Source organism: Microdochium trichocladiopsis (assembly GCF_020744255.1).
Source record: "Microdochium trichocladiopsis strain MPI-CAGE-CH-0230 chromosome Unknown B0I36scaffold_1, whole genome shotgun sequence".
In the NCBI taxonomy this organism is placed as follows: Eukaryota; Fungi; Ascomycota; class Sordariomycetes; order Xylariales; family Microdochiaceae; genus Microdochium; species Microdochium trichocladiopsis.
In genome coordinates this window covers 4,260,641-4,284,579 of record NW_025763544.1, presented here as the reverse complement: position 1 = coordinate 4,284,579, position 23,939 = coordinate 4,260,641, and the positions used below count along the sequence as shown (strand labels likewise).

General features: G+C 56.5%; 10 protein-coding genes across 10 annotated transcripts; 4 read left to right on the top strand and 6 right to left on the bottom strand.

Moving 5' to 3' along the window:
- The first annotated feature begins 2,100 nt into the window (after nt 1-2,100).
- On the top strand, nt 2,101-3,018 carry B0I36DRAFT_17453 (uncharacterized protein). The gene is made up of 3 exons (XM_046148751.1): nt 2,101-2,405; nt 2,476-2,825; nt 2,892-3,018. The coding sequence occupies exons 1-3, from the start codon at nt 2,296-2,298 to the stop codon at nt 2,957-2,959; spliced, it is 528 nt and encodes a 175-aa protein (XP_046019022.1). The 5' UTR covers nt 2,101-2,295; the 3' UTR covers nt 2,960-3,018.
- Nucleotides 3,019-4,657: 1,639 nt separating this feature from the next.
- Nucleotides 4,658-6,668, top strand: B0I36DRAFT_311845 (uncharacterized protein). The gene is made up of 2 exons (XM_046152422.1): nt 4,658-4,940; nt 5,033-6,668. The coding sequence occupies exons 1-2, from the start codon at nt 4,891-4,893 to the stop codon at nt 6,585-6,587; spliced, it is 1,605 nt and encodes a 534-aa protein (XP_046019021.1). The 5' UTR covers nt 4,658-4,890; the 3' UTR covers nt 6,588-6,668.
- A 110-nt stretch (nt 6,669-6,778) lies between these two features.
- B0I36DRAFT_344618 (uncharacterized protein) lies at nt 6,779-8,395 on the bottom strand (the record flags this gene model as incomplete). The annotated part of the gene is made up of 1 exon (XM_046156282.1): nt 6,779-8,395. One exon carries the CDS (start codon nt 8,393-8,395, stop codon nt 6,779-6,781), a length of 1,617 nt encoding a protein of 538 aa, XP_046019020.1.
- Nucleotides 8,396-10,398: 2,003 nt separating this feature from the next.
- B0I36DRAFT_17434 (uncharacterized protein) lies at nt 10,399-11,571 on the bottom strand. The gene is made up of 2 exons (XM_046148750.1): nt 10,667-11,571; nt 10,399-10,588 (listed from the first exon to the last, which is right to left on the bottom strand). The coding sequence occupies exons 1-2, from the start codon at nt 11,341-11,343 to the stop codon at nt 10,570-10,572; spliced, it is 696 nt and encodes a 231-aa protein (XP_046019019.1). The 5' UTR covers nt 11,344-11,571; the 3' UTR covers nt 10,399-10,569.
- Nucleotides 11,572-11,972: 401 nt separating this feature from the next.
- B0I36DRAFT_311842 (uncharacterized protein) lies at nt 11,973-13,045 on the top strand. The gene is made up of 2 exons (XM_046152421.1): nt 11,973-12,369; nt 12,545-13,045. The coding sequence occupies exons 1-2, from the start codon at nt 12,263-12,265 to the stop codon at nt 12,900-12,902; spliced, it is 465 nt and encodes a 154-aa protein (XP_046019018.1). The 5' UTR covers nt 11,973-12,262; the 3' UTR covers nt 12,903-13,045.
- B0I36DRAFT_17411 (uncharacterized protein) lies at nt 12,935-13,902 on the bottom strand. The gene has a single exon (XM_046148749.1). It carries the CDS (start codon nt 13,596-13,598, stop codon nt 12,966-12,968), a length of 633 nt encoding a protein of 210 aa, XP_046019017.1. The 5' UTR covers nt 13,599-13,902; the 3' UTR covers nt 12,935-12,965.
- Nucleotides 13,903-14,038: 136 nt separating this feature from the next.
- On the bottom strand, nt 14,039-16,305 carry B0I36DRAFT_344616 (Dfp1/Him1, central region-domain-containing protein; the record flags this gene model as incomplete). The annotated part of the gene is made up of 3 exons (XM_046156281.1): nt 14,039-14,191; nt 14,255-15,646; nt 15,736-16,305. The coding sequence occupies 3 exons, from the start codon at nt 16,303-16,305 to the stop codon at nt 14,039-14,041; spliced, it is 2,115 nt and encodes a 704-aa protein (XP_046019016.1).
- Nucleotides 16,306-17,805: 1,500 nt separating this feature from the next.
- Nucleotides 17,806-19,629, top strand: B0I36DRAFT_311839 (peptidase M24, structural domain-containing protein). The gene has a single exon (XM_046152420.1). The coding sequence runs from the start codon at nt 17,954-17,956 to the stop codon at nt 19,457-19,459; it is 1,506 nt and encodes a 501-aa protein (XP_046019015.1). The 5' UTR covers nt 17,806-17,953; the 3' UTR covers nt 19,460-19,629.
- A 603-nt stretch (nt 19,630-20,232) lies between these two features.
- On the bottom strand, nt 20,233-21,804 carry B0I36DRAFT_17329 (uncharacterized protein). The gene is made up of 3 exons (XM_046148748.1): nt 21,418-21,804; nt 20,638-21,310; nt 20,233-20,577 (listed from the first exon to the last, which is right to left on the bottom strand). The coding sequence occupies exons 1-3, from the start codon at nt 21,690-21,692 to the stop codon at nt 20,383-20,385; spliced, it is 1,143 nt and encodes a 380-aa protein (XP_046019014.1). The 5' UTR covers nt 21,693-21,804; the 3' UTR covers nt 20,233-20,382.
- B0I36DRAFT_17321 (uncharacterized protein) lies at nt 21,805-22,380 on the bottom strand. Its single transcript, XM_046148747.1, has one exon. The coding sequence runs from the start codon at nt 22,232-22,234 to the stop codon at nt 21,917-21,919; it is 318 nt and encodes a 105-aa protein (XP_046019013.1). The 5' UTR covers nt 22,235-22,380; the 3' UTR covers nt 21,805-21,916.
- Nucleotides 22,381-23,939: the final 1,559 nt, after the last annotated feature.

Genomic DNA, 23,939 nt, shown 5'->3' with positions numbered 1-23,939 from the left:
GATGCAGCGTGATCATGTAATGATACGATTGGCTGTGATTGCTGCATGAGAAGAAAAGAAAGCTGCACACTTTCGAGAAAAGAACAATTACATGACCACGGACGAACTCGAGTGGGACGGGCCCGAGCCAGGAGAGGCGACAGAGCAGAAGTGGAAAAATGGCTGTTTTGTCGGGATTGTGCGTTGTCTGCGAGCAGCAGGGGCGAGGAGGCAGTTATAGGGTTTTGCTAGATTGAGTCGCGGTGAATGGACCTGGGACCGGGTGACCAATGGAGCGAGTTGCGGTCTGCCAAAGGAGCGGCCAGGAACCAAGCGAGGGCGTGTTGATGCAGGCCAAGTGGGTACAAAACTGGATAGCTGGTCTTTAACCATGCGTGTTCACGGGCCTTGTTGAGCGGATGAGCTTGGGCGTGTTGTAAGTGGCCCGATCGGAGCTTGGAGACGGCCCGGTGACGGCCGATCAGAGATGACGGGAGATGGCGGCCAAACTGCAGACGTGATCTGTTGATCGCCGTTGTCTGTTGGTGTCGCTACGGCAAACGTTATTGTTGTGGTCGTGGTTGTCGTCAAAGAGCGGTCAGGCCGACGGGCTGTCCCATGAGGGTATCGTGACCCCACTGGCTGGGGGAGCACCCCACGAGAAGGTGGTTTTTTTGCTAGCCGGCTCGCTAGCGGTGGTGGGGGTGCGGGTACAGCCGACTCAACGAGGTGCTGTTCCTGAACTTTGGGGCGGCAAAGGCATGGGCAACCTTGGTGCGGTCACTGGAAGATGGGGGCTGGCAGAGAGACGTGCGAGGAAGCACCATGGCGGGAAGAGGAGGGGAAAATGCTGAGGACTATATCGGCCCATCGAAGGCCTGGAGAGAGAGAGGCGAGGTGTTGAAAGCCCGTGTCTTTCACGTGCAAAGGACGGGACGGGGGTGCCCTTGTGATCGTCTGAAGTTGGCAATGCTTGACGCAGTCCACGACGGGTCAAGACAAGTCAAGACAAGACATACATGGAAGCCAGACGGGGACCCGGCCGGCTGCAGGGCGGGATGGCTTGCTGTCAGTGACTGGCCAGTGGCAGCGCGCCGCGGGCGGCGTGCACAGAGATGCCCCGATGTCGCAGAGGCACGAGGCCACCCGATGCGTGCGGGCGCCGTTGTGGTTGGCCGCTTTGCCTGCACTAGACAAAGCCCATTATTGGCATCACTTGCTCGGCCACGCGGGCCAGCGACAATGGGGCGGGCGCGCGACAGCCAAGAGACACGAGACAGGATACCGGGCAGGACCCAAGAGACATTCGAGGCCACCCCGATAGGCCGCGACGAGGTCCTCCTGCAGCACCATGTACGTCTTCACATGCCGTGGAAACGGCACCAACCCTGGCCTCGTCAAGCCGCGGCAGAGCCCTCGGCGCACTCGATTGGCGGTCAAGGCCGCCAGTCAAGCGCCAGCGCCTCGCCCAAGCGCGGCTAGAAGCCCTCTGGGCTGCCCTCGGTAGTCCCATGGATGGGGGCGGGGACAGGTGCCATCGCGCGGCTCGCACATGCCTGCGTGCCGTCCAGCAGAGAGCCGGTGACGCAGATGGCGGGTGGGCGTGCTGCAGCATTGTGCTGGCGAGACAGGCCATCTGAGACATTGCCGACGAAACACTTAGACGTGACTGCTGGCCGGCCTGGCTTGTCCAGTTACACAATGCAGCCACCCAGCCTCACACACGACCCACTTGTTTGTGCAAGCACACCTGCCGCCTGCCATCGCCCTCCTTTCGCACCTGGGCCAAGCCACGCAGCATCACGCAAATGCTGGCTCGAGATCGCTTCATGTCTGAAGCTGCCATCTACCATGACCGCGCGCGGCTTTCGTGGATCCAACCCTGATGCAACTCCTCGAAGGTGTTGAATCCCGTGCCACATCATACCGTCCTACCAATCGTGCCATGCCTTCCTCGCAATCCAGATGTCATCGCGTCTTGTGATCTGTGTCGAAGAACGTGATGAATCTCTATGATGCTGAAAGATGAATACGTTCAGAATGATCCAGATATACATGTTGGGCGGAAGTCCGCATCAGGCCTCAAAGTCCCCGCGGCCAGTCGCCAAATAGCTCTGGTAGGCGGCGCCAAAGCTCTCATCACCACGGTGACCACCACAATACTGCCTGATCAGGATTTTCCCAATCAACCCTGGGAGAGAGCTTGAAAAGCCCTTCCACACGTACAGCCAGAACAATTGTGCCACAGTCCTCGACTCTGCACATCACAGACTACAGGGCGTCCCGACGACTCAAGATCGTCATCCATCTAGCACCATGCAGCTCTGTATCCTCATCGCCAATCTCATGGCTCTGGCCACCGGTGGTTTGGCTCGGCCGACAGAGATGAAGGAGGGCAATGATCTCGTCAACATTCGTGTCAACAGGTTCGTCAAGGACTCCATGCAACAACCTGCTGTAAACGCTTGGATTCACGTACTGACTGCCTGTCATAAGCCGCAACCCTGAGCTCGCAGGCAGACTTCTCACTGTCAGCGACGATGCAGTGGGTCTGCAAGATGCCGCATCAGTTCCAGTTCAGGTCTACATCACCCCCAGCGAGCTCGAGCAGCAGATCGTCATGCACATCTTCCCATCCGGCGGTCCTGGCGACCAAGTCCTTGCTCTCAATGGCACTTCTGGTCTTCGGCCCCTTGTCCAGATCGATCGCGTGCGCGACACAACCAGCCAGGACATTGATGCCTACTCCTTCTCGGTAGCAGGGGACAACATCATGGAGGATTACAACGGAGGATGCTGGGTCGCCATTCCCAAGATTGGTGGCTGGGCAATCTCCTGGTATGATGGTAAGTTGTGGTGACTCCGACTTACAATCATATAAGGCTCGTGTGCTGATAAAGCTTGTCGTACAGGTCAGAGCATGATCATCCAAAACTACTTCCCGGTTGTGCTCACTCCGGAGCCGGTCTCGCAGATCTAGGTTGACTTCAAGCCTTCAAGCTAGGCATGAAAATTGAGTCGATCATAAAGGTGCAGGGGAAAAAGTCCAGGTCATATTCCGTGGAGACTACAGTCCCAATGGTGAATTTCTGCGTCCCTTATAGGAAGGCCCAGTTCATCATAGCCAGGGGTGGACTCCTGATGAGGTTGATGTGAGATACGTTTATGACCCTCCTGGTGCATGATTTCACTCGAAGGTCTGCTTTATCGGGAATTTGTATTACCTTCTCATACGCATAAAACAGAAAACGGCCAACCGCCCCCTTTTCAGACTTTGCTTTGGGTCAACTCGACGCGTGAGCGCCCGCGAGGGTGCAGGCTTGTTTGTGGCTGAGACAGCCCGCTTGCCGGTGAATCCTTGTATCAGCAATGGTCTGAAATTCGGCATTGCGGGCTATCAGGCGCTGGTAAATGTCGTGCGCGTTTCAGGACCACCGGGTCATATCAAGCGGCTGGGGCTGTACCTAGCAGCACTGGCATGTCCAATGACGCCGGTCTCTGGAAACTTCTTGAAACCACGACCGACGCCTTTGCCCACTAAGGCCCTTCATCATTAGTGTGCATTCGAAATGTGGCCTCAAAGGTATTCCGCCCTAGAAACACACGGGCGGCAAATAGGGACTTCTCCCCGAAGTTCTGCACTTTGAAGAGATAATTATAGACTTGGAGCTTGCATCGAATGACTAGAGGGGTCGCCAGCCTGTTCAGAACTGGTCAACACCCCCTTGCTGGAGATGCGGCTTGGGAGCAAGAGTTGCATTTCCCACCGGCATGAAACATCACATTGATCTGCTAGAATGTCGGAGGCCGGCAACGTCAACCTGGTACTGACCGTCCCGACATGGCGAAGTATGAAGCGCATTGCCACTCCATGATACGTGTGTCTGCTACAGTCCAGAGTGGTCTGTGAAACAGGTGCGATGTATTGCACCGCTCGGCTCTTCTGCATAGCCTGCAACTGACATTACGGCCCGCCTTCATTGCCTAGGTATGGATTGATCTCGCTACAAGCCCATCAGTCTGATGATGCCCAGGCGGTTGTGTGGGCTTTAACCGCGAAGGGGCCAGGGGATGAGAACTGCGGAGTACAACGCGGCCCTGCTCCGTATTGGTTGCCTGCCGGGCTGCGCCCTTGAGTTGACGCAGCGAGCTCGCGAGGGTCTGTGGCAAACGACCAGGACTGTTAAGGTTTTGCTGGGTGCCTGGACAGGGGGGCGAAGATGCGATTGGGCCGAGTGTCTATTACTGCGTAGATCTTTGCAGCTGGGGATGGTCCTGGCTTATAAATAGCCGCGTGTCAGCACAGAGAGAATGGACGACAGCGTGTGAGGTCCTGATCAATAGCAGAGGAGGATAATGAGTGGTAGTGGGCCATGGGAACCTCATCAAGTTCGACTAGGTCCTTGGTTTGTGCCAATCCAGCATGTGGTGATTGGCCTGGCCTGGCCAAGAGAGCCTGATCCTCCCCTACGTGTACATTGATGCGCCCCAGAGTGCTGCATGGTGCGGGTGGATGCTGACATGGTGCATGGGTGGCGCACCAGTGCATATTTGGAGGTTCAGCCTTATCCGGTCGTCCCGCCTCCCCCACAGCCACACATGGCCTGCGAGGCTTCCCTGGACGGCCCTGGCAGGCACCGAGGGCATGCATGGCACTTTGGCTCCATGGTTCCATCACCATGTCTGTGTCCATACATCTTGTCCCGGCACCCTCGGGCTGGCATGTCGATGCGCCAACCTCGGTTTTCCCTGGAGACATCATCCAGTCTGCCCGACTACACCAGCAGCTTAGCAGCCAAGCCGTGCTCGACTGTGTTGTACCGGAACAGCCTGTCGGAGTAAGTCGACGCCAACCTCATTAGCGGGCTTCACCTCGCTCCGTCTCGCGAGTATCCGGCAGACCGCCGCCCAATGGCTCGGAAGGGGTCCCGCAAGGTCCGGACCGGGTGCCTGACCTGCAAGTGAGTCTTTGTCCCTCTCCCGACCACCCACAAGCCTTGGCCTGGCCAAAGAGACAAAGGCTGATTCCCGCCTCGCCACTGCCCCGAAGCAGGGTCCGCAAGATCAAGTGCGATGAAGGCAAGCCGAGCTGCCAGCGGTGCACCAGCACGGGGCGCAAATGCGACGGGTACGCCGAGGCGAGCCCGCCGCCGACCGGGACGCTGTGGTACCGGCCCCGGACGGCGTTCCAGGGCGTCGACGATGCGGCCGAGCTCCGGGCCATCCAGCGCTTCACCGAGGACTTGAGCCCCGTGCTGGCCGGCCACCTCGACCCGTACTTCTGGACGCACCTAGTCATGCAGTTCTCACACTTTGAGCCTGCTGTCCGCCACTCCCTCGTCGCCATCAGCGCTCTCCATGACCAGCCCACCGCCCTCACCACCACCCGGCCCCAGCTCGCCGACAACCCTTTCGCCCTCCACCACTACAATGCCGCTATCCGCAAGCTACGCGCCATGCGCAACGAGCCCCTCGCCCTCCTCGTCTGCATCCTCTTCACCTGTATCGAGGTCCTCCAGGGCAACAAGCCCGCCGCCAGCGCCCATTGCCGACATGGCACCCTCATCCTTTCTCATGTCGAGAAGACATATCCCTGGGCCCGCCGGTACCTGTCCCCCATATTCCGCCGCATCAACATCATGCCCTTTTTCTTCGGCCAGCCAGACTTCCCCCGTATGACCGAGCTCGACGACCCTATCCCGTTCTCCTTTGCCGACCTGAGTGACGCCCAGCTCCACCTCGACGGCATCATAAACCGCGCCATCCATCTCCTGCGCTACGGCATGATCAACCGCCCCAACACGCCAAACTATGCCTCCCTACCTATCCCCCAGGCAATCCTCGACGAGCAGCTCGATCTCATGCGGCGCCTCAAGCAGTGGCATGCCAGCTTCGCGGCGATGCGCGGGAATCCTGCCAGTCCAAGGACAAACGCCAGAACTAGCGCCCACATGCGCTTCATGGCTGGCAGCGCCCGTGTATGGGTTGAGACGACCTTCAAGGACGACGAGATGATGTACGACCAGTATATCCACGTCTTTCGAGAGCTCGTTGACGAAGCAACCAAGATTGAGCTTCTCACCATGGGGCGAGAAGACAGTGACGCCAGTGACACTGACGACAGCAGCAGCAGCAGCAGCAGCCACAGCAGGGATTCCGACGGCGCAACAACAGAGCGGCCCAGATTCACCTTTGAGATGGGCTATACGCCAGGTCTCTACTTCATCGTGCTCAAGTGCCGCTGCCTCGCGACGCGGCTCCGCGCCCTCTCGTTGCTGCGGACCCTTAGCGTAGCGAGGGAAAACCTCTGGGAGACTGCTGCGCACTACGCCACTGGGAAGCGGGTAATTGAGCTCGAGCACCAGATCTCACTCGGCGATGACGAGATGCCCCTCGCCGAGGCAACTTCGGTCGCCTGGAATGAGCGGCCCCCTGACGTGCGCAGGATACGGTCGACCGACTCGACGGCAGATCTGAGCGTACGAACAGACGCCGGCACAGGCCAGCCAGTCTACGAGAGACAGGGAACATTTTATTATGGCTCGTCCGGAGGCGGGTTGTACGCTTATACGGAAATGTTACCAGAGATACCGAAAAGGTGGTGGTAGATTATTCTCTACCCGAGATCGTGTCTGCATGAAATCGTCCTCATTATTTATACAAGATTCTACTTGCTACGTCACGGACCCTCCTTGACCTATTTGTCCTGCGGGTTGTCGGCCACTATGCCTTTGTAGCTTGTGCTCGCTTTCACCCACGGATGTATATTTCACGCTCCATACATGCACAACTCTGATGCCTACACAAAGGCGTCCTGGCCGAACACATTCAGTCGGGTATCTCCTCCGCAAACCTGGGCCGCATCCCCAGGACACTTTGTCGTGCACGAAGACGGCGGAACTTCGACCGCCTGCCGGTCAAGCTGATTTCCGCAATAGCAACGACTTCCGCTTACCGCAGCAATCTTGAACCAGCTCTCAGCACAAGTTGCAGTACAGAATGCCCGGGTATTTTCTGGTCCATCATACACAAGCTCGCTCAGAGTGCGCTCCGTCTGAGCTCGATCAACATCAGACCAGCACCCCCGATGTTTCATCTGTCCAGCATAGACCCCCTCGTCGGCCCCCAACAGAGGCTCACCTAGTCTTCCACCATCTGGGCGCGGGTCATCGAAACCCATCTGCCTCGGGTGACCATAATCAGGAGCATACTGCCCCCTTCCGTAGAAGTTGTCATGAAACAGCCTTGCCAAGCCAGACTCGTCAGCAAACAGCGCAGGTGCATCGTGCGACGCATCCACGAAATCTACAGTGTCACAGGCCTCTGCAGACTGCGACGTACAGCTCGGAGGGAACTGCCGGATGAACGCAAAGAAGCGCTCGTTGCGATCCTTGCCCTGCGTGTAAGGCCCGCACCCGTCATCAGGGTGGTCGCCGAGGTCGCGCGTCGCCCGCGCCCAGTGGACCGGCTTGTCCTGAAAGTTCTTGATGATGGCTTCGCTGCCCTGGCTGACGAGTTCGAGATTGTAGTTCATCGGCTGTCCCGTGTGCTCGGCGCCATAAGCTTCATAGCCCGTGAACCCTTCTCGATAGTTGTCGAAGTCGGAGCAGGCATCAACAGGAAAGGGCCGGGTCTCGTTAAGCCAGACGAATGAGTTTGGGTCGCCGATCCAGTAGTCTACGGGGACTGTGACGCCAAGCTCCTGCCTGGTCTTGCCGACCGCCACATATCGCTGGACTGTCTGGCCGCCGAGCGAATGACCAGCGACGATGATCTGTCTCATATTCGGAAACCGCTCCAGGTTGCCAAAGTACTGCACAATCTGGTCCAAGACGGCAAAGGAAGAGACAGTCTTTGTCTCCGGCGGGTAGTTGTTTACTGCTCCTGCCGACCACGCCGACGCCCACCAGACCAGTGCCGGCGAGTATGCTCTATCGGCAACACTCTCTCCGTCTTCGTCCCATGGGTAGCCGATGCCTTTGTCGTCCCCATTCGGGAAATATGGCGCTATGACGGCCACTGTGCCAAGGCTTTTGGCCGGGTCTTGAGCCTCTGCTTTCGCCAACGCCAGCAGCAGCGCTGCATGGTAATTCCAGGGATCTCGGTTCCAGCCGTGGACAGCGATGACGGCGCGCATGAGCTTCTTGGGGTCAGGGCGTTCGCCGTCCTTGTTGAGCGACATGTAATTGAGCAGGCTCAGATCTGCTCTCGCGTCTTCTGAGTCGCAGAGGAATTCGCCCGTTGGATCCTTGATTTTGAAGAACGTGACCTCTGAAGAAGCCGACCGCGGCAGGGCATGATCGAAAGGAGTACCGACATATTGTTCTGGTGCAAGTGGAGTATCGCACTCTCGAGCAGAAGTTTGGTTGAGGATAATCAAGAGAATGCCGAGGATATGTGCTGTATCAAACAACATTTTGCGGTGGAGGCGCGTGGGGTCAACAGATCACGCTCTGGGTAAATGATCTTAAAAGCAATATTTGCGACGACCCGCGAGAAGGAAAAGGGTGGATGGAAATTGAATTGCGTCAGGTCGCCTTCAGCCATATATGATGTGGTGCAGGGAAACATCGAGAGGTCATAGAAAGTACCGTTGTTGCCTGATAGGCCGGAAAACCGACGAAAAAGAAAGTCCGAGCTCATGCAGATGTTCACAATCACAGCATGCCCAACATGCATTTTGGAACAAGATGCACGTGCTACCTGTAACGAGAGCGTGGTGTGAGGCATGAACATGACTGCACTACTTAGAGGCAGTCATGTCCAGGCTGCATCGGCACATGGTTGAAGCTGGGAGCTAGAGTCTTCACATTCTAATCACCGTAGGGTTGTAGAGCAGTGCTGAAAAGGTGCAGGACACACCGACACATACTGCATCTGGTAGACGTCAAAATGACAAGGGCTCAGGATGAACACTGCAGCGCGAAACCGCACCTCGATGATGCGAGATGCTGGAAGGGTGTCTATCTGCGGTTTGTGGGCGCCGGCCAACAGGCACAGTGAAATGTCTACAAGCCGGGTAGAGTGCTTGCGACATGCGTCAGGACTCGAGGGGGTCGTTCTTGTCGAATGAGTCTCTGCACATGGACGAGGTCCCGTTCAGAGATTCCTCCTCGGGTTGGTTTGTCTCACCATTGACACCTGCAAATGCGGGCTCCTGTATACCAGTTCGCTGTGTTACGTGGCACACAATGTTCGAGAAGACGCCAAGGATGTTCCAGCTCAGGCACATACATGTATCGTACGATCAACCAACAGGGGCCTTGTCTAGGAGCAGGAAACCTGTTCATTACCCAGGAGTTACGTGTGTGGAACAACAATGGATGCAGCCGGACAGGACAGATGAAGAAGCCATCAACGGCTGGATGCTAGAGCTTTCGTGCGCCGATGTACAAATCAGCTGCTTTGCTATCAAGTCAAGCATGACAATCGAAAACAGTTTATCTCCTCTATGCCGATGCCGGTATTGCTTTTGAGATTTTCGTACACGTGAGACAAGGACCGCTCACATTCTATGTGAGTTCCCAACCAAGTTTGCAGTTATCCCATATCGTGTAACTGGCTTCTGTAGCAAAACGGATGTGTGTTCTGGTGTGCCTGGGGTCCTGCGTGCTGTCGTCCCCCACCCCAGAGAAGCAATGTGGTACAGAACAAGAGCATAGAGCAGTGCGACCACTGCCTTCATCTCGTATCTGCTGTCCGCATTGTTTCTGCACCGCCTCAGCCGCATGGGAGTCGAGGCGCCTTGTGAAACCCATAGAGTACGAGTGCTCTCGTGATGTTGACTCCAAAAGCCATAAGAGTCTCCACCGTATCGGGAAACCCTTGATCGCGGCGATACGGAAAGGGGAAGCCCGATAAAAAGAGATGTGTGCCTCGTGTAATTCTGTAGTCTCTCCGAATCATTTGGCGTCGTGATACGGGGTACCCATCACCGTGCAGGCATGTCTAGATGTGAGAAGCCCAGCCTCAATTGGAATGTGTCGGTCATTCATGTGCTTGCTGTTTCAGGACATGCCCGCATCCCTAGGATCTATCGTGATGTCCAGAATGCAACCACGAGACATGACGACAGATTTGCCCCACGCATCAGTGGCAATCTTGCTGGGCGTGATCCCCTTGATCGCCAATTTGGCAACGCCGGCGGCGTACATGTATGTTAGTGTAATCCACTCCATTCCCACGTTGGACAAGATGCATAGGGACAAGCGAGCTTTTTCCAAACTCGGCATGTGCTTGACAGCTTGACCCAGGGCCAGGAAGAGCTTGTGTACCGCCGTGAGGGCGTGGGACCGGTGCTTGACGCGGAGATATGGTTTTCGCAGCATGTACGAATTGCGGGCGTGCAAGGCTCTGAGGCCGGCCCAATGGGGTATGTCCTGATCCGAGGCAGCCGTTTCTCGCAGAAAGGGAGCGAAGAACTCGAGAGCATATACGCAATCATCAAACACAAGCGACTCGCACTGCTGACTAAAGCGCCTCAACCCAGAGTAGAAAGCCGACCAGGGCTGCCGCCGCGGAGCAATGTTGGATCCTGGAAGGGCCTTTGGGCGACGAAGGTGAAGATGTCGTATGCGGGGCGTTTGCAGCTCAAGGCTGCCAGCAAAGACTGCAGAAGGAAGAGCAGTTGTTAGCAAATCATCAAAATACTGGGTTTTGCTTCTCGGGGGAGGGGGTTTAGCCTCACTGACCAGCTCTTTGTTTCTCGTCTCTGTCACTAGACGAGTCGTGATTGAGCTCGACATCCAATGTGTCTAGGACGGTGCACCGGGACCCTATGGCAAGGAGAGACGTTGGCTGCAAGTGGCGCCCCGTACATCTGATGCTGTGGATTAAACTGTTGGGCTGCAGGGTCATGGGCACCCGTTCGAGCTTGAGCGGGCTACTGCGAGCTCGGTGCGTCAAGCCCGTGTGATCCCATTTCTCATCTCTGGCCGTATCGCTCACGGAGTCGACCGAGAGCAGCAAGCATACTCGATGAAGAGGTGGGGGCTGAGGCCAATCGTGGAGAATGTCGAAAAGACGCTCAAGTGGCTTGATGACGGTGGCAGACGTGTGCTTGCGTGCATCTGGCAGTTCCTTGTCGTCGTTGAGGCGAGACGGATACGGGTCGAGAGGGACATGGAGGGACAGGACTCTGAGCCGAGCACGACGGCTGCCAACAACTATGCTGGCAAAGGTATCGAGGCGTTCTGGGATGAGATGGATGCGGGCAAAGGTGAAGGCCTCTATGGCAGTCTGCCACTCGGCGGACACAGATGCGAGGGCTGGGAGCACGTGACGCTGGTGCTGGTTGTCGGTGGCGATGCGAGCAATGATGAGATGGCGAAGCTCAAAGGGAAGTTGTGCAAGCAGAGGCATCATCGGCCGTCGGATCTGGAATCGTGGAGAGTCGAGGAACTACCCGGCCAGCGGGAGCATGGACAGGAGCACGAGGCTGGTTCTGAACAGCTACCTAGGTAGAGGACGATGGCCAAAATGCCAGGGCTGGACCGAGTCGTGGGGCGTGGAGCAGCTCGCCATGGGAATCTGGGACGGCGGTAATCGCAAAGCGGGATGGCAAAGTTCTTAAGAGCGATCGGCAGCCGTCACAAGGCACATGGGCGGGTGGCCCGAGGCCCTGGTCCTCCTCCATTCCACGAAGCTGTCGCCTGCGAAGTATGTTGCAAGTGATCAGTGTCGTGATCGCAGCGACGCTCAGCACTTCTCGAGATCGCCCCACTTGGACCCTGACTTCTGCCTCTTCTCAACGCACAGGCCTTGCTACTTACCTCAGAATGACGTAGATAGACCGTCCTCCATGGCTGACTAGCCCTGGACGTATCCCTTGCAACAGTCAGTCCCAAGCAACAAATGGACAACAGCTCAACCAGTGACCCCTGTCGCCAGCATTGTTCACTAAAGCCGGGCGGAACAAAAGTTCCGTCGTCTCTGCAGCGGACGCCGGGGATGCCACACACCATCGGTTCGACATCGTCGGAATTCGAGGCCATGTCCATGAGCTGCGAGGCGCCAGGGCAGACATCCTCGACAAGATGCGGCTGCGTGCACGAAATACGCGTGCTGGAACCCATATGGAACATCGGATGGTGTAGATGGAACCAGCCACATCCAGGGCCTGATCTTTGCTGAGTCCCAAGACATTTTGCACAGATGCGGCAAAGTGCAGCCGGGACAGCGATGTCCGTGCTTATAAAGGAGACACTACATTTATTTTCCATGTCCTGCTTGTACCAGAAGCTCATTCACTCGTCAAGAATGATTGAATGCTATTGTCCAGGGGATGTATTTTAACTATCTTGGGCCTGACAACGGCGCGATCCGGTTCCGCGACCCAGACTTCGGGCTCCACCTCCAGCCCCGCTCCCCTGGTCCAGCTGGGTCCGAACTCTGCACGACGGGTTAGTTTTCTCACAACGCAACATAGAAACATCAACTGCCCCGCGATCTTCCATGGGCTCATCAGGCTACGAGATGTACAAATCCCAGGTCGGCCGGGAATTCGTTCGCAGGTGACGAGCAGCCATTCTCCAGCTTATGTTGAGCCACGCTCAGAGTGACTTACCCGGCACGAGATGAGAGGCATCCACCGCAACCTATCCGTTTCGTCTTTCATGGGGGCTTCCCTTGACAACTACGAGCGAACTCCAGTTGCCAAGGTCGAGTCGACAACCGCTGGGCCGTGGTCCACCACATATTCAGTCTTCAGCTTGCAAGATGGAAAGTTGGTGCACGGAACTTGGCACAAAGGCAGCCCTCAACCCCACCCCCCCCAACGAAGGAAAAAGCGCGTCGATTTGCTCGACCAACCCTCAATATTCATCGTTTTCCATGTTGAATCTGCTTCTTTGCCAACAGACAAGTCAAGCAAGTGTTACCCTAAACAAACGACACGGCTCACAAACATAATATCAAGTCGGTAAAAAGAAAATTGGAAGTAGCAAAAACATACAACACCGGGGATTCGCTGGTCGTCACCGACCCAACTACTGATCCGGCGGTATCAAGCTTGTGTACAGGGGAGCGGACGGGACCCTCAATTTTCTTGATCCTATGGTCGTATGTGATCGAGAGTGTAATTGTAAAGCATTATGAAGCGTTCTTGGAAAGTTTGAGTAGACAATGCCCACAGAGGATGAACTCTGGCTGGCACTTAGGGCAGTGACGAAATTTTGCATGCTACGATGGGGCAAACAATGTGTGTTCCTCGTGTGTTGATCACTCGTTAACTTGGTGTCTATGAGAGGGTGCCCAGCTCGGCAACTGCAAGTGTAGGTTGAAAAGGGGGGTATTAACAGATCATTCACAAAAGGAGCATAAAAGGCCTTGCAAGGCGCGGCTTGATAGTTGTAGGGAGACACAAGTTTATTGCATTTGCGTATGAGACCTCTCGAGTGAATGTGCTTTCGATGACCGAAGTCGACATATCCTTGTGCACCTAATCTCCCACATGCAACACACAATGTGAAGCTGTTACGCCCTGACTGTTTGCCATATTGCGCCTGATGAATCAAATGAGGTAACCACACCCGTCTCAGAGCGTTCCAAATAGCCGCCACGTCCGCATTTGCCCGCCGTGCTCTGTTGCTCGTCGCAACCACGCCATACCGATTGTGCATCTCAAAGGACTTTGCGTCCGACTAATGCTTGATACAAGAGAGCCTGCTTTGGTGGGCCTAACCAACCCCCAACCAACGATTTCCAGGCAACAAAGGTAAAAATAGCAAAATGATGTAAAGGAGTGCTGGAAAATGAAGCCATGCTGTATGCTAGGAACTCCGTTGCAATGCCATGTGCCGCCCTTCAGATGCAGCCGACTGCGCTGGGCATGCATAGGGGTAATCATGGAAATCGAGAATGTATTTTTGTTATATCAATAAACAAGGTTGAAGGGTATCATCGCACTGCAGATGTCGTCGAATGGATCTCAAATTTCGTTCGCTCGGTGGAGGCCGATAATTGAGGTGGGTGAATGTCGTTGGTTGTGCCCGGAATGGTTGAACTGTTGATTGAGCCCGTGACGTAAGCAGAATGTTCCTGATCTTGCACTCCCCTCGACTCAGCACTGCTCATCATCATCTGTGAAGGAGACAGCGCGCGGTTGGAATGGGACGTGCTTTGGAACACGTTGTAGTTGAGCCAGCAACTCGTCAAGCTCCACCCAGTTGCGGTCGTCGTCTGCGAATCTACGGTGCTTTCTGCTGACGATATGCTGTTGAGAAACAGATTAGTCTTCTGAAGCTTCCCTGTCAGTTGCAAATGGTGCCACACTAACCTCGTCAAAATCATTGTACTTCTCCACACAATTTTCGCAGTAGCCAGGCTTGAGTTCACGCTTTTTGGGCTTAGGCAAGGGGCGCTTCTCTGGTTGAGCCATGGCTCGACTGATTTCACTGTCGTCACCCTTGCCAATAAATGCTTCGTCGACCTGGTCGAGCTTTTTGCTGGATGTGCGTGCCAGAGTCGATGGGCGCTTGTTGCCCGTTTCCTCCCGCAGAGCGGCCTCTGCAGCACGACGCGAACTGAAATCCTGAGAAGTGGCTGTGCTGTTCCGTTTGAGCACCTGTCGTTGCAGGCCATGCACTTCTTTGCTCAACCCAGTAATCACGCCTGGAGTGGCTGCAGTTGACGATATCATCTGCGAGCGGATGGCAGACGTGATGTTGGACGGTTGCAGACCAGAAGCTACCGGCTCACCACCAAAGAGTCGTCCAGCTGCAGCACGACTTGTGAAAGCATTGCCGCGCGAATCAGGCCTCTTGCTGGCCAGACTCTGGGCGACTTCGATCGACGCGACGCTCGAATTGCGACTGTGACTTTGCTCCATTTCGCTCAAAGTGCGCTTGCCTGTGATAGGCTTGGAAGGCTGGACTTCAGGAGGCTGTATGACAGGCTTCTTGACCTCGACAGCAGGTCGAGAGGCAGCAGCGGCAGCGGCAGGCTTTGGTCGGTGATGTCTGGCTTCCCGATGGTCGTAATCCTCGACGAATGGGCATCGACCAACTGCTGCGGTGCGAAACTGCGGCCAGTCCCCGTCCGCCTTATCGGCCACCTTCTCATACTCCCTGACCATGATCGGCTTCTGCTTCTCATCCATGTCGTAGATGTACAAATATGGACCCTTGAAGTAGTGCAGTTCCCGCGCAGCGACTGTAGGGTCACGGTCAGACGGCCCGTTTACGCGCTCATTGTGGAGCAGTTGCAGCAGATTTCGATCCTGTGATGCACGGGACTCGTGTGCCTGCGTGCGACTACCATAGGTCATTTGCATGCTCACATATGGATCTTGTTCCAAGAGGAGTGGCAGCATTCGTTGCAACTTGTCCAAGGACCATATCTTCTTGCCCATTTCTCGAGCTCGGAGCAGAATATCGGTGTTACGCTTCGGCATCACTCTCAACACATCTTGCTGGATTTGAGGCTGAATCTGGCGGCTGCGTAGTTCGGCGTCGAAGAGCTTCCGCTTGACTGGTATCTCCGAAGGTCTGCTCAGCTTTTTGGGATCGATCGTCTGTAGTTGTTCGTGTTCTTGGTCCATGTGCGTGTCGTCTTTGTCCACGTTCCCAAGACCGTCATTGCTGTCTCTAGCAATAATGCCCTTATCCGTGGGAATTGACCGGGTAGTGATGACATGGGTGATCTCAATCGAGAAGAATTTTTCCTCGCGCTATTGTGATGACATTCCAATCGGGTCAGTCAACCTTTCCACCAAGGCGAGTAGGGCTGTGGAAAAGAGCAGGTCTCGTGACAACTTACCGAGCCTAGCTGACTTATCTGCTTGGCCAATTTGTGACGGGCTTCTGTGGGAATGTGATCAAAAAAGAAGACCATTTTTGGAAACTTGGCTCTATGATGTTTTTGCCAGTTACGAAAGTCTTCGACGCTCTTATCAGCTTGTCGGCTATTCTGCTCGACGGCAGAAACATTGGTAGCTGCCGCAATCTGCTGGTGAAGCTGTTGGGAGGCATGCTGCGGGCGTGTTCGCTCAAGGTCGACCTTGGAGCGATACGTGGTGGCATTCGTGCGTTGCTGGAATACAGGCTGGCTTCTCGAGGTGGCGCGGGATTGTTGAGAGGGTGATTTGAGAAGTCGAGAGGGAGCCACATTCTCTACGATCTGCTTCTTTGCGGGAGGCTGCTCAGCGTAAGTGTCTTGAGCGTCGCGGTTGTGGTCACGGTGTGCGGCCACAGGCTGTGGTAAGGTGCGGCGAGGCTTGAGAGGCATCCCGGCCGCTGCGGCATGGCTAGCAGCAGCGGCCGAGGGCCGAAGAGGCGAGTTGGCGGCGTTGATGTTTGTCTGGAGGGGGAGCACGCGTCGGCCAGACATGGCGGCAGTCGGCCGGGAGAGGGATGGATGGACAGGAGAGGGAGAAAGAGCTACTGCTGCCATGTACGGATCGGGGGCGGCAAGGACCAGCGCTATTGTATCATGATCCAGGCAGGCAGATAGGCGGGCTTCCGGCAGACAGAGCGGCCTAGCAGTTGGAGGATAAGAAGTGCTGGTGTTTTGATGTTGTTGATGTTGATGCTGTGGGGCGAGCTGCGATGGAGCTTGTGGTGGAGCGGGCACTGTGGGTGCTCACTGGTGGCTGGGCCGGGCGTTCGTGCACGCAATGGCAGCAGATGCAGCACGTGCCGAGCGTGTCGGGGGGGACCGCGTCGAGGCCTGGGCAAACGGCGAGCAGATGGGCGCGGTTGCGGTCGCCGTGGGGGCCGCGGAGCTCTTCAGTGTTCGGGAAAGAGTCAGTGAAAGACGGGGGAGAATCTCGTGAGGCCTGATCTGCGCACAGAGGCGGAATGGGACGAGCAGTCTGGTCGAGAGGAAGAGGTCGATGAGCTGGAACGGTGGCAGACACGACTTGGAGTGAGTGGCAGAAGACGGGACCGGAGAGCTTTTGGTGCGAGAACGTGTCTGCGGGGGCCGGCCGGGCCTCTCAGGCGAGGCTCAGGTAAGCAGGCTCGACTTGACGCGACGGGCCACAGCAACGCAGCCGAGCTCCACTGAAAACACGCTCTTCCCTTGCATCAGAGTGCACCACCCACTCCCCGCCCACACCGACGCTCAGGCCAGCCACGGTATGCGCAGCGCCCTCATATGAGCTCACATCTATGTCAGGACCGCCACGATGCTCATGCCCTGCTGGGGTCTGGCCGCAGATGTCAAGACCAGCACTTCAGGTGCAACGGATTGGTCGGGTTCCTCATGTCCAGCACGGCATGAAGGCACCAACTCCTATGGCATGTACTGTGGAGGCCACAGCGTGCTCATGCCGACGGGCAGAGCCGCCCTCACGCACGGCAACGGCCCATGTCTGTCGTCATTTCCCAAACTGGCAGCTTGTTTTTGTTAGCGGGACAAAAGGCGGCTTCGAAATTGCCGAGCCCACATCACCAGACAGCCGCGCACTGCACTCATGGTGTGACCCGAGGCAATGAGCCATTGTCCGTGGTCTGCACGAAGAGGTCCTTTGCTCTGGCTCGTCGCGTGGCAACCTTGTCTTGAAATCTTGCACGGCTGCTCGCTTGCCTGCTTGATTGGTCCGGAGCCGGTGATGGCGGCACGGCAAAACCATATTTCAGAGACTCACTGCGCTTTCTTTGGTATTTGTGTCCCAGCGCCCTGGCATCCGGAAAGTATGGAGCGGCTCGCCAATGGAAACATGCAGGACTCTGCATGATCGAAGCATCTGACAGCTCTTGATCCAGCCCTGGAGGAGCTTGACGACATCAGCCGTCCTGGTTTTCAAACGAGCGAAGCTTAAAACTGGGGTAACGGAACTGCGACCAATCACAGACGGCTGAAATCGACCACCTTCCAGCTGCCCCTGTCACTCGATCTCCGTCCGATGCTAGCACAATTCGCTCCGTGCAAGTACGTCAGTCACCACTACCTACCCTCGCGACCTGCTCCTCCACGGGCCACCATGGCAAGCTCTCGTGCCTGCCAACGATAAGATCTTCTACCCTCTGCTGCCATGTCACCGTCCTTGTCCGCGAGGCTCTTGAGGCCGGCCCTCTCAGCCTCTTCACCCCTTCGGCAGGCCCTTTGGTTCGGCTCAGCCTCGCCAGCTCGACCACGGCGCCTCCCTCACCCACCGACATCGGCTTGTCCTAGATCCTACGCCTCAAGAGCGACAGTCTCAGCCTCAGAGCTCCTCTTCGGTCAGCCTGTCCATGAGACACATCCGCATCTTCTACGCCCTGGCGAGCTGACGCCCGGCATCTCTGCGCAGGAATACCATGAACGCCGTGCTGCCCTGTGCCGCAACCTTCCGTCAAACTCGGCCGTCCTTCTCCCATCCGCCGCCGTAACCTACCGCTCTGGCGCCGTTTTTCATGCCTTCCGCCAAGAATCGAATTTTCTTTACCTCACAGGATTCTCCGAGCCTGACTCACTCGCTGTCCTGCGCAAAGAGGGGCCCGCCGCGGACGACTACGTCTTTCACCTCTTCTGCCGGCCAAAAAACCCAAAAGCTGAACAATGGACGGGCCCTTGGAGCGGACTGGACGCAGCTAGGGACGTGTGGAATGCCGACGAGGTTGCCGATATCGCCAAGATCGAGGCTGTCTTGCCTGATGTGCTCAATGGAGTTACCAAGATCTACACCGATGCCGAGTTGACCAAGTCTGGAGTCCCGACAAAACTTGGGAACGTTGTGCGCGCCGCTGCAGACAATATTCCAACTGCCGCCCTGAGACAGCATGTCAATGCTCTACGAGCCATCAAGTCGCCGGCCGAGATTGCCAACATGCGCCATGCCGGACAGGAGTCGGGGCGTGCCTTGACCGCAGCCATGAGCCAGCACTGGGAATATGAGAAAGACCTTGCGGCATTCCTCGACTACCAGTACCAGACCAGAGGCCTTGACGGTCATGCCTATATCCCCGTCATTGCTGGAGGCCCAAAGGCACTGCTCATCCACTACGTTCTGAATAACGGAATACTCAATGATGACGAGTTCATCCTGGTCGACTCTGGTGGCGAATACGGCACATATATCACCGACATCACTCGAACGTGGCCAGCATCGGGCAAATTCTCTCCTGCGCAAAAGGACCTATATAACGCCGTCCTCAAAGCACAGCGTGCATCGGTGTCTCTGTGCCGCGCGAGCGCCAACATGACGCTCGACAAGATCCACCACATTACCGACACAGCCCTACGGGACCAGCTCCAGGCCCTGGGCTTCCAGCTCAAAGGCAATGAAATGAGCGTTTTGTTCCCGCACCATGTTGGGCACTACATTGGTCTCGACGTACATGACACCCCAGGCTATTCGAGGGGCGAGGTGCTGCGTGAGGGTCACTGTGTCACTATCGAGCCAGGCATTTACGTCCCCGACGACGACCGGTTCCCGCCTGCATTCCGCGGCTTGGGGGTCCGGATCGAAGACAGTGTCTGCGTTGGTGAGGAGAACCCTCTTATCCTTACCACGGAGGCTGTCAAGGAGGTCGACGACATCGAGGCACTCCGAAGTTGAAGGGCACGTCATGGTGACACGAGTGTCATATAGCAACACTAGATGCAATAACCAACGTGAAAGCGGTATGGCGTAGGACATGACATGTGGAACTTGTCATGATTGTAGAATAGCTATATATCCTACTCTTAGGAAACAAGGGCACAAAGAGGCACCTTTATCTCACTTTGAACTTGCATGATTGCTAGAGATGCTGTAGAATTCACATTTCTGACCCGACACCTTGGACACAAATATCCGCCACTCCTCAGGTGCGGCGAGACCTACGCCAGCATGCACATCATTCCAGGATCTGGCGAAGAAAACCCTCACGTCATATGACGAGCCTATGAGAGGCGTTGTTTGAGACTGCTTAAACTATGGTATGATACAGGGGATCGAGGTGAACCTATTTCCTCGACGCCGACGAAATGCGCGGAGACGGAGTGTAAGAAGCCAGGCGAACCAACAGATCAGTACACGGTGGTCCCTGACGAGTGCGATTAGGTAAGTATGTGTGGAGAGTGAATTGGAGTCGACTTTTCTTTTTTTGCCCAATCGATAATTCTGAAACCTCCCAGTGAACGCCGTATGTGTGTGTGTGTGTATGTGTATGTGTGCACGTGCAATTGTGCAATTGTGCATAGAGCCATGCGTGCTAGCATGGTTCAGAAGTCATCTTGACCGCTGAAATTGGTGTGTTGTATTGGTATATCCCTTTCCCATGCCGAAAAACAAACCAGAACGCCAATCTAGAAGGACCGCGCCCATTCTTGGGTTTGGCGGATTCGCTCCCTCATGCAAAGCAGTATGGTGGTCATAAATCATGAGAGTGCGAAGTTTTGATGAATGTGTAGGCTGATTCGTTTCGGGAGGATGTGGTAAGGTTGATTGGTTTGTGATCGTTGGTTGATAGGCTTGCCAAATGCGTGCCTCCTTGTTGCTCATGGGAATGCTCTGGGGTTGAAAACGGCGGTGCCGTAGCCTTGGGGTTGCCAAGTTGGACCCGAAGGTGTTGCACCAACCAGCTGCTCAAATGCTTGCAGTCTCCGGCAGAGCTCTTCATGCTTCTTCTCCATGGATCGATTGCGGCGCTCGAGCTGATGAATGTACTCTGTAGCCTTGGTCAGGATCGTACCCTGTGTGATATTGTTAGTCACAATAGTTGGTCATGAAGAAGTGAAAGAGCCGTGGCTCACCTTGCTGACTTTGGGTGTTGAGCGAGATGCAGCTGCCCCAGAGTCGTCATCTGGGTCTTCTGGAATGGCCCTGAGTGAGGGTACAGCATCACGCAACTCGGATATCCGATCCTTGAGGTTGGTCCGATACTTGCGCTCAATGTCGTTATGGGCCGCTCTCTCGCTGCTCTTGGGCTTCATCTTCTGCTTCTCGGATGAGTCGGTTCTCGTTGGAGGCTGTGGTCTCCGTGGTCGTGCATTCGTGCTCGCGGGGCTGTGTGTGATGTCGTCGAAGTTGAAATCCATGATCGCATCTGGCCTGGTGCCGTCGGGTGAGAAGGCTTGGCCAGTCCCCATGGCAATGGCGAGGAGACGGCGCTGCTCGGGGTTGTTGAAGGCTGGATTCATGTTGATGTAGCTCTCCATGCGCACACCTGGTTGCGGCGGCTCCCAGCTCAGCGGAGTAGAGTACAAAGTCTCCCGTGGGGGTACGTCGTTGGGGATGGGTGCAGCTTCTGTCCTCCGGAGTTCCTCGTCCAGTGCCAGGGCGGAAAAGATATCTTCCTCTTCTGACAAAGCGTTGTCCAGTGGACTGTCGTCGAGTAAGTCGTTGGATGGCGAGCGCCTGCTCAAGCCAAAGTCGCCTGGGTAGGCTAGACCGCCGCGCAGGTTGGGCGTGAAGGCGTTGAAGAAGCTGTAGAGAGGACTCGGTCAGCAAGGCAGCTCGAGCGCCGGCACCAGGCGCGGGGTGGGGGGTAATCACCCAATGACCAGACCTTTGATATCTCGTATCAGACTTACCTGCGCGACTGCGCGGCGGCTTGGGAAGAGGAGGAGGTTTCGTTGTCCTGGGGGTAGGTGATGCTCTCGGTGTCGCTGTCAAAGCGGAGCCAGTAATCGGAGCAATCGAGGGCAGACAGGTCTTGAGCCGAGGGCGGCTTGGGCTCGGCACACTTGCGTTTCTTTGAAAGGTGCTGGGGCTTGACAGCGGCGGCAGGCTGGTCGGGGGAGCTGGCAGCTGCGTCGTGGGCGGAAGGCTGGAAAGCGTCAATGCCTTGCATGACACTTGGGTCCATGGCGGGGGGTGGAGGTCGTCCAAGGGGCGTCCTGGTTGTTGTCTCTGCGAGACTCTGGGTAGGTGCTGTGCTATAGAGGCCCTTGGGTGGGCAGATGGTGTGGCGGGCGAGATGGGCAGATGGAAGATCGTTTGATGATGGCAGATGGGGAGTCGAGTGGGAGGTCGATGACGGAGGTGGTGGTGGACAGTGGCCGAGTAAATATCAATGGCAACGAAGGCAGGCTATGCCGGGAGCAGGTGGCAGGACGTTAGCGTAGTCGCTGGACGAGGGTCGCTTCCTAGGGGTAATTGGCGGTACAGTTGTTGCTGTTGTTGAGGGGGGAAAGGATGTTCCCGGATCGGGTCAGTCAAGGACGGCGAGGAAACAGCGGTGCGGAGCGGTGCTGTCTCGCGTGTGTGTGCAGTGTCACGGATGCTGGGCACGCACGAGCAGCGCCCGGAGGCCAGGGCCCGCGGCGGGACGGTGGCATCGGCCCATGGTTGCAGCACTGCGCAGCGCGAGAGCGCACAGGAGCATGCAGAGCGCAGCAGTGCTGCCATCGGAAGCCGTTGGCGTGGGCGGCCGTGGCAGCGATCCGAGACCCGTGATCATGATTGATTTCCATTGCTGCGAGTTCCGTTGGTCCTCGCGCGGGCAAACGTTGCGCCTGGCTCGTGCCATGGACGCTGTGTCACAGGCACGCACAGTTGCCTGCAGTGGGAGGTCAAGGAGGAGGGCTGGCCAGCGCAGATGCAAAGTCGCATGAGGGAGGAGTCGAAGTGGCCTGACCAGGCAGGGCTCGAGGGGCCGGCGCCGGCCAGATCAGGCCATCTGCAAGGCTGGCGCCCCAAATCGTATGAGCAGCCCCGCCCACTGCCCCAGGCGCCCCTCTGATTGGTAGCCACCGTTGCCGCGGACCCTTCCAACCCTTGCCAAGGCGGCTTCTCCCTTGCAGCGTGGCATCCCCCACTTCAGCCTCGTCTACTCCATGCACCCCTCCGCTATTGCCTCCTCCACGCCCACCTCACCTCCTTCCCACCACCAACGTGCCTTTCAAGTCGACCATCCCCAGGCAGAGATTCTCGACACACACCCTCGCTTGCTAGCCAGCACCCCACTGACGACAGCTCATCATGATCTTTCCTCACTTTCCTTACATCCACTCCGAGCTGAGGTGTTCGACATGTAGAGACGGGCTCCATGGTAGGTAGTCACGATATTGAGCAGACTGCTCGGTGGCAGTCTGTACGGGAGAGCAACATCCCTCCTGGGGCAAGTTTATCAATGTGCCGACGTCAGCATGATGCCCGGGACCTGCAAAGGCAAAATGTTTCGGTCGGCCCAAGGACCCCGGGTTCCACCTGTCTCGTGGCCTTCATGTACAGACCGACAGGAAAAGTGCCTTCTAGTGCTGTTCTAGTTCCCCGCTGTCGTGCTGCCAGATTTGCGTCCGCTAGCCTCAATGGACCTCGCCCTCGGCAACAGCTTCCTGTCTCTGCAGCACATGGTCGACTCCTTGGCGGAGCGGAAAGACGGGCCAGTTTCCCCAGCAGCCTTTGGCTCGTGCCATGACCTAGGGTGGTGATCTTGGCGACGCACGGCGACGCACTTTTACTCGCCTCGGCCGCCAGCAAGCGACTTGATCAAAACATCTAGACCAGAGCGTCGTGTGCTCAATGCACACAAGCCATAAGCCACTGTCTGGTTTTTGGTAATTCCGCGAGACAGATCAAATCGCTTTGGGATGATTCGATTCGATCTGGTGTACAAGACATTGAAATCAAACAAACCATCTGCACCATCATCATTACTTACCCGCCGAGCATCAGCCTCATAGCTCGTGAACGTGAAAAAAGCCACGGGCCGAAGTTCGAGCTCATTTGCCCACATCTGGTTCCGTACGTCAGCCTACTAACCTCCCGACTTGTCCCGGATGCAAACCATCTTGACTTTTGGTTCAAAGGACAGTCTGCACCGTGGCTTCCTGGCACACGGTGTAATGACATTGCCCGACGTCGGTCTCCGCCGGCTCATCGTAACCCATGTTAAGCCTTCGGTCTCGTCTTTGCCCTTGCCCAGTGGACACGAGAGTGGCCAGTGACAGGCCGCGTGTTCGGTGCCTCAGCCCTGCCGCGAAACGAGATGGTTTGGCGGTTCCGACGGCACCATGGCGGCCAGGTTACACTGGGAGGGTCATGCCTGCTCAGATCACTCCAGGTGGACTGCGTTCCTCTTCCAGCTGGCCGGCAGGGGCCGGAAAAGCCT